Genomic DNA, 15855 nt, shown 5'->3' on the forward strand with positions numbered 1-15855 from the left:
AGGCCAGAAGAGGGCACCAGATCTCATTATAGATGATTGTGAGCCACAGTGTGATTGCTGGGAATTGAACCCAAAACCTCTGGAAGAGCAGCCAGTGCCTTTAACCACTGAGCCATCTCTCCACCCCGAGTCTGTAGCTTTTTTTTCGAGACAGGGTTTCTCCGTAGTGTTTTGGTTCCAGTCCTGGAACTAGCTCTTGTAGACCAGGCTGGCCTCGAACTCACAGAGATCCGCCTGCCTCTGCCTCCTGAGTGCTGGGATTAAAGGCGTGCGCCACCACTGCCTGGCTGAGTCTGTAGTTTTTAGTATCTAAAAATAGAAATGTTTCTCCTTTGTGCAAAGATATATAAGGAAAAGGATATATATTATTGTGCCAGGCAGTGGTGGCGCACGCCTTTAATCCCAGCAGAGCCGGGCGAATCTCTGTGAGTTCAAGGCCAGCCTGGTCTACAGAGTGAGTTCCAGGACAGCTAGGGCTACACTGAGAAACCTTGTCTTGAAAAACAAAACAAACAAACAAAAAGAGATATTATTGTGTCATCTTTGAAAGTAATTTATAATTTTTCTTGAGAACGTATACATGTATACAATTCAACATAATCACACCTATCCCCCATTCCCCTCCTCCACTCCCGTTTGTCCCCAATGAGTCCCACACATCTTTATGTTGGTGGTGTGGTAAGTTCAGTTAGTCCTGGCCCCGTGGTGCATGAGAAAACCTGCCAGTGGGAAAGCCTCTTAAAAGACATGCGATTCTCCCTTCCCCAGCAGCAACCGACTGCCCCAACTGCTCGGTAAGGCTGGGTCTGGAGCGCCTCCCCCACCTGTGCTGGAGTGCCTGGCTTGAGCTCCTACAGGTCTGGTGGTGGCAACTAAAGCCGTGTGAGTTCCCAAGTGACACATGTCATGTCCAGAAAACAGCACTGCGCCGTGCTTCTCCCTGTCCTTCAGCCTGTGCACCTGTCACCTCATCCTCGAGGTTCCCTGAGACTGGAATGTGTGCATGTGCGTGCGTGCGCTTGTGCATGTGTGTGTATGTGTAAGTGTGCATGTGTGTGTATGTGTGAGTGTGCATGTGCGTGCGCGTGCGTGCGTGTGTGTGCGCGTGCGTGCGTGTGATAAAAATGTCCCATTTAGGGCTGGGATGTGTGGGCAGGAGCTGATAAATACATCCCATTTAGGGATGAGCATCCAGTTCCCATGTCTTAGTACTTTGACTGATTACGCACCTGTGCATTGACTGATACCCACTGCACAAAGACTCTCTGGCCAATGTTGGCCGCAGCCCAGGTCTATAGGGACGAATATAAGTGTTTAGAATGCAGCTGAAAACACGTCCATTGAGCAAAATAACGACAGTTGGTTTCACCCGAGGGCAGTGGTTTTCAACCTTCCTAACGTTGCGACCCTTTATTACAGTTCCTCACATTGTGGTGGCCCCCAACCAGAAAATTATTCATTGCTACTTCATAACTGTAATTTTGCTGTTATGAATCATAATGTAAATATCCAATATGCAGAATAACTGATATGTGACCCCCCAAAGGGATCTTGACACACAGGTCAGGTACCACTGCCCTGGGGTCTCATTGTGTAGCTCTGTCCGTCCTGGAACTCGCTCTGTAGACCAGGCTGGTCTTGAATTCACAGAGATCCACCAGCCCGTGCCTCCCAACTGCTGGGTTAGCGATGAACTTTTGACTAGGAGGATCAGTATCAGGTGTGAATCCAGCCCTGTGGCGTGGGCCTCAACCAGAAAGTAGCTGTGTACCTGGTGACAGCTTTGTCCCCGGTGCACCAGTGGGCGCATGTTACCTGGCAGATCGGAACTGTAACATAGAGGTTCAATACACTGACATGTTTTCTCCTCCAGAAGCCCCTATGGAGCCTTTTAGCATGAAAACTAGCTAGCAGGGAGGAAGTTTCCTGGTGGGTTGGGGTTGATTTCTATATGTCCTGTAATCAAAGTACGTGGCATCTTCAGCTATAGAGTATGTAGCGATGAGACATTAGAACATATTAAATGAAATACTTTTACATTGAATGATATAGAGCTGGAGCGATGGTTCAGTGGTTGAGAGCATACGCTACCTTGCAGAGGACTCTGTTCCCAGCACCTACGACTGACAGCTCAAAAGCCCCAACTCCAGCTCAAGGGACCTGACGCCCTCTTCTGGACACTTTGAGCACCTGCACCCCGTGTGCACGTACATACATACACATGTAATTAAAAAATAAAACAAGTCTTTCTATTTTTTTAATATTTTTTATTATGTATACAATATTCTGTCTGTGTGTATGCCTGCAGGCCAGAAGAGGGCACCAGACCCCATTACAGATGGTTGTGAGCCACCATGTGGTTGCTGGGAATTGAACTCAGGACCTTTGGAAGAGCAGGCAATGAATGCTCTTAACCTCTGAGCCATCTCTCCAGTCCCAAGTCTTTCTATTTTTATTTTATTTTTTGAGACAAGGTTTCTTGTGTAGTCCCTAGCTGTCCTGGAATTCATGCTGCAGAATTTAGAAATCCTCCTGCCACTGCCTCCCTAATGCTGCAGGTGTGTGCCACCAAGCCTGACTAAAACAAATCTTTTTTTAAAAAAAAAAGAATATAGTTCCAGGACAGGCTCCAAAGCCACAGAGAAACCCTGTCTTGAAAAACCAAAAAAAAAAAAAAAAAGAATATAACCAAAGCTATGTTTTGTAATCTCAACACTTAAGAGGCAGAGGCAGAGTTACTGCCAGCTCAAGGTCAGTCTGGTCTACATCACGAGTTACAGGCCAGCCTGGGCTACATCGTGAGTTACAGGCCAGCCTGGACTATATCATGAGTTACAGACCAGCCTGGGCTACATTGTGAGTTACAGGCCAACCTGGGCTACGTTATGAGTTACAGGCAAACCAGAACTTCACAGTGAGACTCTGTCTCAACAATAAACACCAAAAAGCCAAAATAACAAATAAACATGAGCACTAATGACAAAGCATAAAGAATAAAATGTGTCTCCCCCGTTTCTCTTTCCAGAGTAACACGGTGTGCACGTGCTGAACTGGAGAGCGTGCGTACAGCTGTCTGTCTGACTCTAGCTGAGCTACCTTCCTTTTGGGGGACATGGTGGGGCTTTTGTTAATTTTTTAAAGTTCATCTCCCAAACTCTGCCACGGGTGGACCTGGGGGCTCACATTTCAGACGGACACATGTAGGCTCTAATAAAACAATTTAACAGATAAGTCTGATTGGCAGGGAGTCACAGCTGGAGAACCTGTCACTGATGGCAGCAGAGAGAAAACCCTAGATATGATTAGAAATTATTTGACTGAGGCTGGAGAGATGGCTCAGCAGTTAAGGGCACTGGTTGTTCTTCCAAGAGGTCCTGAGTTCAATTCCCAGTAACCATATGGTGACTCACAACCATCTGTAATGAGATCTGGCGCCCTCTTCTGGCCTGCAGGTGTACATGCATATAGAACACTATATACATAATAAATCTTTTTTTAAAAAATATTTATTTATACAATATTCTGTCTGTGTATATGCCTGCATGCCAGAAGAGGGCGCCAGACCCCATTACAGATGGCTGTGAGCCACCATGTGGTTGCTGGGAACTGAACTTAGGACCTTTGGAAGAGCAGGCAATGCTCTTAACCTCTGAGCCATAAATAAATCTTTTTTTTTTTTTTGGTTTTTCGAGACAGGGTTTCTCTGTGGCTTTGGAGCCTGTCCTGGAACTAGCTCTGTAGACCAGGCTGGTCTCGAACTCACAGAGATCCGCCTGCCTCTGCCTCCGGAGTGCTGGGATTAAAGGCGTGCGCCACCATCGCCCAGCCCATAAATAAATCTTAAAAAAAGAAAGGAATCTCTTTTAAAAATAAAATAAAACAAGCTTAGCTCTCTGGATTATATACAGTCTGCAGCACATGACCGAAGCTGGCCCAGTACTTGTGGGTCTGAGGCCCTGCTCCAGTTTGTCTGCCGTCAGTCCTGTGCGCGTCATGGCAGACAAGTGCTCTCCCAAGCCATGTTCCTTACCGGACATCCCCATTTCTGATTTCATATATTTCTTTCGAAATGAGGGAACTGTGCCTGTATCTGCACAGAGGGCCTCCACACGTGTTTCCTCATACCCCAGGGAACAGTCTACACCTGTGTAACCAATTTTGCATATTTAAAAAAAAAGTTTATGAGCCAGGTGGTGGTACAAGCGGAAGGCAGAGGCAGGTGGATCTTGTGAATTCAAGGCCAGCCTGGTCTACAGCGCAAGTTCCAGGACAGCCAAGGCTATTACAAAAAGAAACCCTGTCTTAAAAAAGAAAAATAAAGTTCATGGATGGATGAGTGTTTTGCATGTATGTGTGTGTTTTACACATGAGTGTATTGCATGTATGTGAGTGTTTTATACATATTTGAGTGTATTGCACGTGCCTGGTGCTGGGAGAGGCCAGGAGAGACCACCAGATCCCATGGAACAGAGTTAAGGACTCTTGCGATCCGCTGTGTGGCTGCAGGGACTTGAACTCAGGTCGTCTGCAAGAGCAGTATATGCTCCTGGCTGCAGAGCCATCTCTCCAGCCCCCGTCTTAGTGTGCCTTGAAGTTCTGTAACAGACTTACAGCCCTGCAGAGGGAGATGCTTTTAAACTTTGAGGTTCTTTTCACTGATAATTCCCCCCTCTCCATTTTTCCCTGGAAGGTGTTTGGGGTTAGCGGAGTGCTAGGCTCTCACATCCAGATGAGGACCCCCTTACACCGTAAGGCACTCCTTAGTGACCCGAGCACACAGCACCCCTCCCGCTGTCAGATGTGAACCGCTTCTCCCGCCAGGGGCTCCAGAGTGGGAAGCTGCCTTCTGCAGGCTGACGAAGGGTCTGCGGGTCCCTCTTCCATCTCACACTCCCTGCTGATGTCTGTGTTCTTTCCCCGCCAGGGAAAGCCGTATGTCTTTGACCGTGTATTCCCCCCAAACACGACTCAGGAGCAAGTTTATCATGCGTGTGCCATGCAGATCGTCAAAGGTAAGAGACGTCTCTCCTGAATGTATTTCCCCGTGCTCGCCGCCGCCACCCCCTACACACACCAGATCTCTTTCTCTGCCTTCTCTTCCAGACGTCCTTGCTGGCTACAATGGCACAATTTTTGCTTATGGACAGACGTCCTCAGGGAAAACACATACCATGGAGGTGAGAGTTCTGACTGGGGGCTTGAGGGGTGCAAGGAAGGCTCACAGAAGATCGGGGATGATCGGGACTCCGAGGGTGGGCTGAATCAGAGGCAGAAGGGTCTGGAGGATGAAATGAGCAGTGTGGCAGGGAGGTTTAGAGGAATCCCTTTAGGCACCCACTTTCCCTCCCTCTTGTGACCCCAGTTGTCCTCCTTTGATCCAGAGAAGCACCAGCAATGGAAGTCCAAAGGCTGTTCAGTTGTCAGCTTCCATTCGAAGGCAGACATGGCGGTGACCATCTCCTCACTGAGGGTGCTCTTCATGTCCCTCTTTACCTCTGTGTCCCCTGCCCACCTCAGCGTTGTCTCGTCGCGAGCCTTACTCTGCTATGCCTTGACTCCACAGGGCAAGCTGCACGACCCTCAGCTGATGGGAATCATTCCTCGGATTGCTCGAGACATCTTCAACCACATCTACTCCATGGATGAGAACCTGGAGTTCCACATCAAGGTGATCAGCACGTGACTCCTGGGGACCCAGAGATGGAAAAGCCTAGAATGAACCAGCTAAAGTGCTACTCCCCACTCTGGTTATCTTGACTTCTCCCTGAGATGTCCTCTCCTGCACTTTCCCAGTCACTGCCCTCCTTGAGACAGTCACATTGGTTGGGATTCCTGTGTCAGATTTAAGATCACCCCCTCTCAGGGCTCAGAGGTTAAGAACACTGGTTGCTCTTCCAGAGGACCTGGGTTCAATTTCCAGCGCATACCTGGTGACTCACAACCCTCTCTAACTCCAGTTCCCGGGGATCTGATGGGCTCTTCTCACACCATGCATGCATATGATGAACAGACATGCAGACAGACAAAACACTCATACACATAAAAATAAAATTAAAACGTCAACAACAGAACATCTCACATCATCCACTTTCTTCCCGACCAGGTTTCTTACTTTGAGATTTACCTGGATAAGATCCGAGACCTTTTGGATGGTGAGTACTTGGGCTCAGTGAGTAAAGGCCTGTGAGGAGCCTGAGGACAGAGAGACTGCCTTTAGCTGGAGTTTGGTTGTGGTTGGGCATCCAGGACATATCTCTTCACACCAGAGGCCTAAACTCTGTTCCTCTACAGGGTTTCAGTCAGGGATGGAAATGCTAGCCTGGAACCCTAGCTACTCAGAGGCCGAGGCAGGATTGTGATTTTTTTTTTTTTGAGCCCTCCCCCTTGGCAGTTCAGCGAGATTGTGTCTCAAAAGGAAAAAAAGAAAAGGGGTGGGTGGAGATTAGTGGAGCCTACCTAGCAAGAGTGAGGCCTTACTTCAAACCCCAATTAATAGGGCAAAAACAGAGACGGGACGAGGAAGGGGGGAATATAGGGCAGGAGGTCAAGGGCTTTCCTAGCATGAGGGAGTCTGTGTTCAGTCCCCTTACTACAGAATAACAATTCCCCAAAGCCTGGGGGAGTCAGGAGATGAGCTAGTTTAAGGCTCAGCCCTTACATGTACCGAGCCAGAAAAGAGCCGCAGTCCTGTGAGGAGGGGAGGAAGGGTGCTTCCCTGTGAACATTGCCTTTGTGTGTGTGTGTCCCACCGTGAAGTCTTCATGCCTGCGGGGTATCTAGGGATGGGTCCAGGTGTGCTGGCCTCACTCACCCTCCTCTGTCTTGATTCAGTGACCAAGACAAACCTGTCTGTGCACGAAGACAAAAACCGGGTGCCGTTTGTCAAGGTGAGAGCAGGCTGGGCTCTTGCCTATGCCACTGGGGCATCAAGAGCCTGTGTGAGGGAGGACGTGTTGGAGACCCAGATGGTGGATGAGCGAGAGGTGCCAAAAGGGGCTTGGGAGTCTCCTGACAGGTCACTTGGTTGGTATGCGGGCAGCTTAATCTGAAGATCAAAACGTATGGTCCCTGCTATTTTCCTCCGACAGGGTTGTACCGAACGCTTTGTGTCCAGCCCAGAGGAGATTTTGGATGTGATCGATGAAGGGAAGTCGAACCGCCACGTAGCTGTCACCAGTGAGTGGGGAGATAAAGAGCTCTTGGGTCTGGAGGTCTTCTGGCTTCTCTTCTGTGCCCACCGAGGGCAAGCTGGGGGAGTAGGGGTCTCCTGCCTTTGTAACCTGTTGCCTAGGAGATGACACAGCAGGGATGGTCCTAGGGGCCCTTTCTCTCTGGGAGGGTGTGTGGTAGTCAGGGAGGGGTGTGGGGTGGCAGCCCGCGGGCACGTGGCCGAGGGCTGCAGGGCCGCAGGGGTTGGTGGGTAGAGGACCTTGCTTCCCTGCTCCTGCAGATATGAACGAGCACAGCTCTCGGAGCCACAGCATCTTCCTCATCAACATCAAGCAGGAGAACATAGAGACTGAGCAGAAGCTCAGCGGGAAGCTGTACCTTGTGGACCTGGCCGGGAGCGAGAAGGTTGGGAATTTGGGGAAGGTGTGAGAAGGTTGGGAATTTGGGGAAGGTGTGAGAAGGTTGGGAATTTGGGGAAGGTGTGGGGTGGGGTGAAAAGGAATCCTTGGGGGAAGGTTTGCCTTTTTATTGAGACAGGTGTTTTTTTTTTTGTTTTGTTTTGTTTTTTAGTTTTTTTGAGACAGGGTTTCTCTGTAGCTTTGGAGCCTGTCCTGGAACTAGCTCTTGTAGACCAGGCTGGCCTAGAACTCACAGAGATCCGCCTGCCTCTGCCTCCCGAGTGCTGGGATTAAAGGCGTGCACCACCACCGCCCGGCTAAGGTTTGCCTTTTTAAAAATTAAATTTGAGACTGGGTAGTGGTCTTTAATCCCAGCATTTGGGAGTCATGGGCAGGTGGATCTCTGTGAGTTCAAGGCCAGCCTGGTCTACAGGATGAGTTCCAGGACAACCAGGGTTACACAAAGAAAGCCTGTCTCAAAAAGCCAGAAAAGAACAAAAACAAAGCAAAACAAACAAGCAATAAAAAACAAAAATTAAATTTGAAAAAAACCACATTTGGCCGTTAGTGGTGGTGATACTCCTTTCCTCCCAGCACAACACGGGAGGAACAGGCAGATAGTACAGTCCCTTCCTGCCCTCCCCTCCCCCCATGGCACAGCAATAAGCAAATATTTTTACCACTAAAATAATTCCCAGGGAAATGGCTCAATAGGTGCAGCACTTGCTGGGCAAGCCTGGGGACCTGAGCTCAGATCTCCGCAAGTCACATAAGGCCAGGCAGGTGACTCAGGTCTGCAATTCTAGGGCTCCTACAGTTAGAGGGAGCTGCTGTGCCCGGAGTGAGCAGTGAAGGGACCCAGCTTTTAAGTGACTACCAACACCCGGGGTTGTCCTCCTAACCACACACATGCTGTGACATACACCTAACCACACACATGCTGTGACATACACCTGACCACACACATGCTGTGACACACACCTAACCACACACATGCTGTGACATACACCTAACCACACACATGCTGTGACATACACCTGACCACACACATGCTGTGACATACACCTGAGTTTGCCCTCTGACCACACACATGCCATGACATACATCTGACTGCACACGTGCTATGACATACACCCGAGGTTGTCCTCTGAATGCACACATGCTGTGACATACACCTGACCACACACATGCTGTGACATACACCTGACCACACACATGCTGTGACATACACCTGACCACACACATGCTGTGACATACACCTAACCACACACATGCTGTGACATACACCTAACCACACACATGCTGTGACATACACCTGACCACACACATGCTGTGACATACACCTAACCACACACATGCTGTGACACACACCTAACCACACACATGCTGTGACATACACCTAACCACACACATGCTGTGACATACACCTGACCACACACATGCTGTGACACACACCTAACCACACACATGCTGTGACATACACCTGACCACACACATGCTGTGACATACACCTGACCACACACATGCTGTGACATACACCTGAGTTTGCCCTCTGACCACACACATGCCATGACATACATCTGACTGCACACGTGCTATGACATACACCCGAGGTTGTCCTCTGAATGCACACATGCTGTGACATACACCTGACCACACACATGCTGTGACATACACCTGACCACACACATGCTGTGACATACACCTGACCACACACATGCTGTGACATACACCTAACCACACACATGCTGTGACATACACCTGACCACACACATGCTGTGACATACACCTGACCACACACATGCTGTGACATACACCTAACCACACACATGCTGTGACACACACCTAACCACACACATGCTGTGACATACACCTAACCACACACATGCTGTGACATACACCTGACCACACACATGCTGTGACATACACCTGACCACACACATGCTGTGACACACACCTAACCACACACATGCTGTGACATACACCTAACCACACACATGCTGTGACACACACCTAACCACACACATGCTGTGACACACACCTAACCACACACATGCTGTGACATACACCTGACCACACACATGCTGTGACATACACCTGAGTTTGCCCTCTGACCACACACATGCCATGACATACATCTGACTGCACACGTGCTATGACATACACCCGAGGTTGTCCTCTGAATGCACACATGCTGTGACATACACCTGATCACATGCATATTGTGACATACATCTGACCACACACATGCTATAACATACACCTCAGGTTGTCCTCTGACCACACACATGCCATGACATGCTTATGCTTTCCCTTAGCCTATCACATATTATACTATACACATACATGCACACACACACACACACACACACACACACATTTATAAGCCAGGATTGGGAACATACCATCTTAGCAGGTACAAGACCTCATGTTTGATGTCTCTCTGTGTCTCTCTAGCAGTGTAAAGCAGGGTGTACTACTGCATGCCTGTTATCCCAGCACTTGAGAGATGGCAGTAGGAGGCTCAGACGTTCAAGTTCATCGTTAACAACATAGGAGTCTGACTAGCCTGGATAAGTCACCTTGACTCAAACAAAACAAAACATGGGGCTGGGGAATTGCTAAGGTGCTAACTTTGCCAGCAGAAGGACCCGAGTTCAGTCTCCAGCAGCCATGTAAAAACCTGAGCATGGTGGTGCATGCCTGTAGTTCCAGCACCGGGGAGGTGGAGACAGGCAGGTCCTGGGACACGCTGGCCAGCTAGCATAGCTTAACCAGAACATTCCCTGTCCCATCAAGAGACCTTGACTCAAAAAAAAAAAAAAAAAAAAAGGAAAAAGCGGGGGCTGGAGAGATGGCTCAGCGGTTAAGAGCATTGCCTGCTCTTCCAAAGGTCCTGAGTTCAATTCCCAGCAACCACATGGTGGCTCATAGCCATCTGTACTGAGGTCTGGTGCCCTCTTCTGGCCTTCAGGCATACACGCAGAAAGAATATTGTATACATAATAAATAAATAAATATTAAAAAAAAAAGCAAGGTGACAATTTCTAAAGAGCAACGCCCAAGTTGACCTCTGGCCTTTGCACATCTGTGCACCCGCAAAACAAAACACAGAACAATCCTGAGTCGGGCGTGGTGGTCACGCCTGTAGCCCTGCAGTCAGCCGGAACAAGGCGAACATAAGTATGAAGCCAGCCCGGGTTACATAGTGAGACTCGGAGCCCTCACTCCCAAACAATCCAGCCGGTTTAGTTTCCTCTCACGACCCTTCACTGTCGCTACTGACAAGTTCTAGAACATTTTTATTACCCAATGGCTACTTCCCATTTTCCCCACCCACCCATCCCTGCAAACCACTGGTTTACCCGCTGGCTTTGAATATCTCATATAAACGATAGTATATAACCTATCTATCCTATCATGGTTGGGGCGTCTGCAAGAGAGTTCACGGGAATGCAGGAAGGGTCTTCCTGATCCTGGCTGAGCATCCTTCTTTATCCTCTTCTCCACTTCCTCCGCTCCTTTTGGGCTTGGCCCTTCCAAGTGGAAACAGTGTTTCGGCTCTTCCCGACATGCTTGTCTCCTAACTGACAGGTCAGCAAGACTGGAGCAGAAGGGGCTGTGCTGGACGAGGCGAAGAATATCAACAAGTCGCTGTCAGCCCTGGGAAACGTGATCTCTGCCCTGGCTGAGGGCACTGTAAGTGTTCCCTAGGTCACCGTCACCCCTCACGCCCCAATGCGTGGTTGTTCAGTCCCCAGGGACAATCGCTGTCCTCTGTTACCCTGCTGAGTGTTTCTCATTCGTGGTCTGTCTCCTGCTCTAGAAAAGCTATGTGCCGTACCGTGACAGCAAAATGACGCGGATTCTTCAGGACTCCCTGGGAGGAAACTGTAGGACCACCATGTTCATCTGCTGCTCACCGTCCAGCTACAATGACGCGGAGACAAAGTCTACCCTGATGTTTGGGCAGCGGTCAGTGTTGGGGTCCCAGGTCATATCCCTTGCCACCCCCACCCCGTCACCAGAGACCAATGTGAGTCTCATCTTTGCTTCTTTTCTCTTCACTCAGGGCAAAGACTATTAAGAATACTGCCTCAGTGAATCTGGAGCTGACGGCTGAGCAATGGAAGAAGAAATACGAGAAGGAGAAGGAGAAGACCAAGGCTCAGAAGGAGACCATTGCAAAGCTGGAGGCCGAGCTGAGTCGGTGGCGCAATGGTTAGAGAGGGACCCCCATGGGAGTAGAGGCAGCTGGTGGTGCAATGTTTGGAGAGGGACCCCCTGCACCCCCCCCCCCATGGGAGGTGAAGTAAGATGTGTGGCTTAGGAACAGCCTAGTCTGGGAGTGTTTAGGGCCGGCAACAATCTCTAGGAAGCAAGGCTGTGTTTCTGGAAATGCAGAGGAACAGTTGTGAAGAAACTGATTATCTACCAAGATCCTCCAAAGATGGAGGGGCCTGAGGGCCTGCAGATCCTGGCTCTGAGGACTCGGGGAGAATGGATTTGAGCATGCACTGTCTCTTCTCCACTTGTAGCCACTTTTCTCGGTGCTGTGTGACATGACACCTAGGGGAAGCAACTTAAGGGTGAGGGGTCTACTCTGGCTCACAGTCTGAGGGTGCAGGAGCCTGAGGTGGCTGCCCATGTGGCACCTGCAGTCAGGAAACAGATGAGAGCTGGTGTGACTTCCTTTTCATCTGGACACCAGTCATGGCATGGTGCTACCACATTTAAGGTGGACCTGCCCAGTGCTGCCCACATTTAAGGTGGACATGCCCGGTGCTACAACATTTAAGGTGGTCATGCCAGTGCTACCCACGTTTAAGGTGGGACCTGCCCGGTGCTATCACATTTAAGGTGGACCTGCCCAGTGCTGCCCACATTTAAGGTGGACCTGCCTGGTGCTATAACATTTAAGGTGGACCTGCCCGGTGCTGCCCACGTTTAAGGTGGACCTGCCCGGTGCTACCACTTTTAAGGTGGACTTGCCCAGTGCTGCCCACGTTTAAGGTGGACCTGCCCACTTGAACTAACTCAGTATGGAAATGCCCTCATAGACATCCGGAGCTTTGTCTCATAGGTGATGCTGGATGCTGTTAAGTTGATAATATCAGCCATCACACTGTCTTTTCTTTCCTTCTGTCCCCGCAAGGAGAGAATGTGCCTGAGACTGAGCGCCTGGCTGGGGAGGACTCAGCTCTGGGAGCCGAGCTGTGTGAGGAGACTCCTGTGAATGACAACTCATCCATCGTGGTCCGCATCGCACCCGAGGAGAGGCAGAAGTATGAGGAAGAGATCCGCCGCCTCTACAAGCAGCTTGACGACAAGGTGCAGGCAGTTGGGCAGGGTGATGCAAGCTTGCTTGTGGCGGCAGGATGCCTTAGCGGCAGGACAGGTGCTTGCTGCCAAGCCTGATGACCTAAAGGAGAGAACCGACCCCCACAAGTTGTTTTCTAGCCCCCACATGAGCACCGGGGTGCACACATGCACACACCACACAAACACAAGCATACTGTAATTTTTTTTTTTTTTTTTTTGGTTATTCGAGACAGGGTTTCTCTGTGGTTTGGAGCCTGTCCTGGAACTAGCTCTGTAGACCAGGCTGGTCTCGAACTCACAGAGATTCACCTGCCTCTGCCTCCCGAGTGCTGGGATTAAAGGCGTGCGCCACCACCGCCCGGCTGTAATTTTTTTTTTTAAACATTGCTTTGTGCCACCATTATGATGTGGAAAATAAGTTTTAAAAACAGAAGAAAATGGAAGAGACTGATCAACTCTTATCTAGAGATAAGGCTGCTAATATCTTACTGTTCTTTGTGCGTTGTGTAACTGAGGTATACAGCAGAAGTGATTTGCATCTTATTTTCCTTTCTTATAGATAGTCTCATATTTTAGGTGAGGCTCAAACTCTTGGTTCTCCTGGCTCAGCCTCCTAGGTGCTGGAGTTACCATCCTGACCAGTTCGGGTTTTTTTCAGTTGGCATTACATCACATAGTTTTAACAATTCTTCATAACAATATCTGTTTAGGGCTAAGGGTATAGCTTAGTTGGTAGGGCGCCTGCCTGGCATACTCAAAGCCCTAAGTCCAATCCTCAGCACCATATAATGCCAGGCATGGTGGCACATGCCTGTAATCCCAGCACACAGTGGAGGCAGCAAATCAGAACATCGAGGTCACCCTCAGCCGTGTAGGAAGTTTGAGGCCAGCCTGGAAAATGTCTGAGAAAGTTTCTTTTAAATAGATGTCTGAGAATTCATTTATCAAAATGTATTTGGTTGTTATGGATAAACATTTGCTTTTGAGACTGGAGAGATGGCTCAACATAGACATGCCGAGTTCAAGACCAGCCTTAGGTACATGAGACCCTATGCTCAAGAAGTACTCCAATTTTTCATTTGATTTTTTTTTTTATGCTTTTAAATGATGTGGCCAGACTGAGGTGCTACCGTGAGGGTTCTAGGCTAAGGATGTGGACATGGAGACTTTTGCTGGGTACTGCCCTTGTCCCAAAGGAATCGCAAAGTGAAGCTCTGCCTTCCTTTTGGTGTGCAAGCTTCCCAACTCAAAGCAGCACTCCCATTTTTCTGTGATCTCACTTCTCCCTCTGGTCCCGGCACTCTAAAATGGGCGAAGTAGCCCCTCACCATCCCCTCTCGCCTCTGACAGGACGATGAGATCAACCAGCAGAGCCAGCTCATTGAGAAGCTGAAGCAGCAGATGCTGGACCAGGAAGAGGTAAGAGCTGGAGTGAGGGGCTAAGGATGTGGATGCTCAGTTGGCAGAGTGTGGTCTTAGCAGGCATGAAGCTGGGCGGTTGATCCCCAGCACAGAGTAAACCAGACGTGGTAGCACACACCTGTAATCTGCTGAGTGCCAATAATGGGGATAGAAGTTCAAGGTCATTCTTAGCCACATGTAGTCTTCTTGGATACATGAAACTTTATCAAAAAAAAAAAAAAGTGGGTGGCATTCTACTTACTGACTAATGACACATGAAAATCATTGTAATCTGGAAACTTAGGAGGTCAAGTTAGGAAGATCAGAGTTCAAGGCTAACACAGGTATTGGTGGGGCACACCTTTGATCCAAACACTTGGGAGACAGAGGCAGGTGGATCTCTGAATTCGAATCCAGTCTGGTCTACATAGTGAGTTTCAGGACAGCCAGACTACTCAGAGAAACCCTGTCTCAAAAAACAAACAAAGTAACTAACTAAAAAGAGTTCAAGCCTAGTTGTTGCTACATAGTAGCCAGCCAGGTTATTCTTGCCGTCCAGACAATGGCGTCCAGGTGCTTTTCCATTTTGGTTAATGAAGCTTGATGCTCACATCTCCCCGATTCGTACTTCAAGCCTGTGCCAGGCGAGTGTGGTAATTCAGCTCTCATAGACCTAGGGGCTCAAGAGGTGATCACTGACTGAGTGTGTTCTCACACCCTCCACCTTTTCCTTGAAGCTGCTGGTGTCTACGCGGGGAGACAATGAGAAGGTCCAGCGGGAGCTGAGCCACCTGCAGTCAGAGAATGATGCTGCTAAGGACGAGGTGAAGGAAGTCCTGCAGGCTCTGGAGGAGCTGGCAGTCAACTACGACCAGAAGTCGCAGGAGGTGGAAGAGAAGAGCCAGCAGAACCAGCTGCTGGTGGACGAGCTGTCCCAGAAGGTGGTAAGTGGTTGGCAAGTAGCCCGAGGGCGCCCTAACCTGGGAACACCTCTGCTTCCCGCCATTGTGCGGTGCGGCTCCTCCTGCACAGGTGTCCAGTGTGCTGACGCCCTCTCCTGCCCTGCCTCTGCAATTTGCCCTTCTCTCTTCCAGAGGCTTCTGCAGGGTCTGTATTCTCTCCATAGAAGCCCTCAGAGTCTTACATGATATGAGAGACTCTGCTGAAGCTGGGAAGGGGAGCAGGAGGATGGCAATGATAGTGACCTTAGGGGCTGTCCCTAGGCCACCATGCTGTCCCTGGAGTCTGAGCTACAGCGGCTCCAGGAGGTCAGTGGACATCAGCGGAAACGGATCGCTGAGGTACTCAATGGGCTGATGAAGGACCTGAGCGAGTTCAGTGTCATCGTGGGCAACGGTGAGATTAAGCTGGTAAGTCGGGAGAGAAAGCAGTGTTGTTCAGGGCGCTCTTGCTCTGTGCTCTGGGCACTGGAGATAGAGGCATGGTGGGACTGCGGTACTGAGGAAGGCAGGTCAAAGAGTCTTGAAACATCCCCTTCCCAGAGCCAAATAGCATTTGGGAGACTGAGGCAGGGAAAACAAGAGTTCTAGGGCAGCCTGGGCAA

The 15855-nt window shown here is 49.6% G+C and overlaps 1 protein-coding gene across 1 annotated transcript in view; it reads left to right on the plus strand.

Annotated features, from left to right (window-relative positions):
- Kif5a (kinesin family member 5A) overlaps window positions 1-15855 on the plus strand; it is a 42307-nt gene that overhangs the window by 13861 nt on the left and 12591 nt on the right. Inside the window, exons 2-15 of the mRNA XM_057757644.1 lie at window positions 4925-5012; window positions 5104-5177; window positions 5564-5668; window positions 6104-6152; window positions 6832-6887; window positions 7089-7176; window positions 7451-7575; window positions 11163-11267; window positions 11395-11543; window positions 11641-11789; window positions 12724-12899; window positions 14241-14309; window positions 15029-15235; window positions 15515-15661. Of these exons, the coding sequence (XP_057613627.1) occupies window positions 4925-5012; window positions 5104-5177; window positions 5564-5668; window positions 6104-6152; window positions 6832-6887; window positions 7089-7176; window positions 7451-7575; window positions 11163-11267; window positions 11395-11543; window positions 11641-11789; window positions 12724-12899; window positions 14241-14309; window positions 15029-15235; window positions 15515-15661 (1587 nt within the window). The remainder of the gene's footprint in view (window positions 1-4924; window positions 5013-5103; window positions 5178-5563; window positions 5669-6103; window positions 6153-6831; window positions 6888-7088; window positions 7177-7450; window positions 7576-11162; window positions 11268-11394; window positions 11544-11640; window positions 11790-12723; window positions 12900-14240; window positions 14310-15028; window positions 15236-15514; window positions 15662-15855) is intronic.

Source organism: Chionomys nivalis, chromosome 25, assembly GCF_950005125.1.
Source record: "Chionomys nivalis chromosome 25, mChiNiv1.1, whole genome shotgun sequence".
Lineage (NCBI taxonomy): Eukaryota > Metazoa > Chordata > Mammalia > Rodentia > Cricetidae > Chionomys > Chionomys nivalis.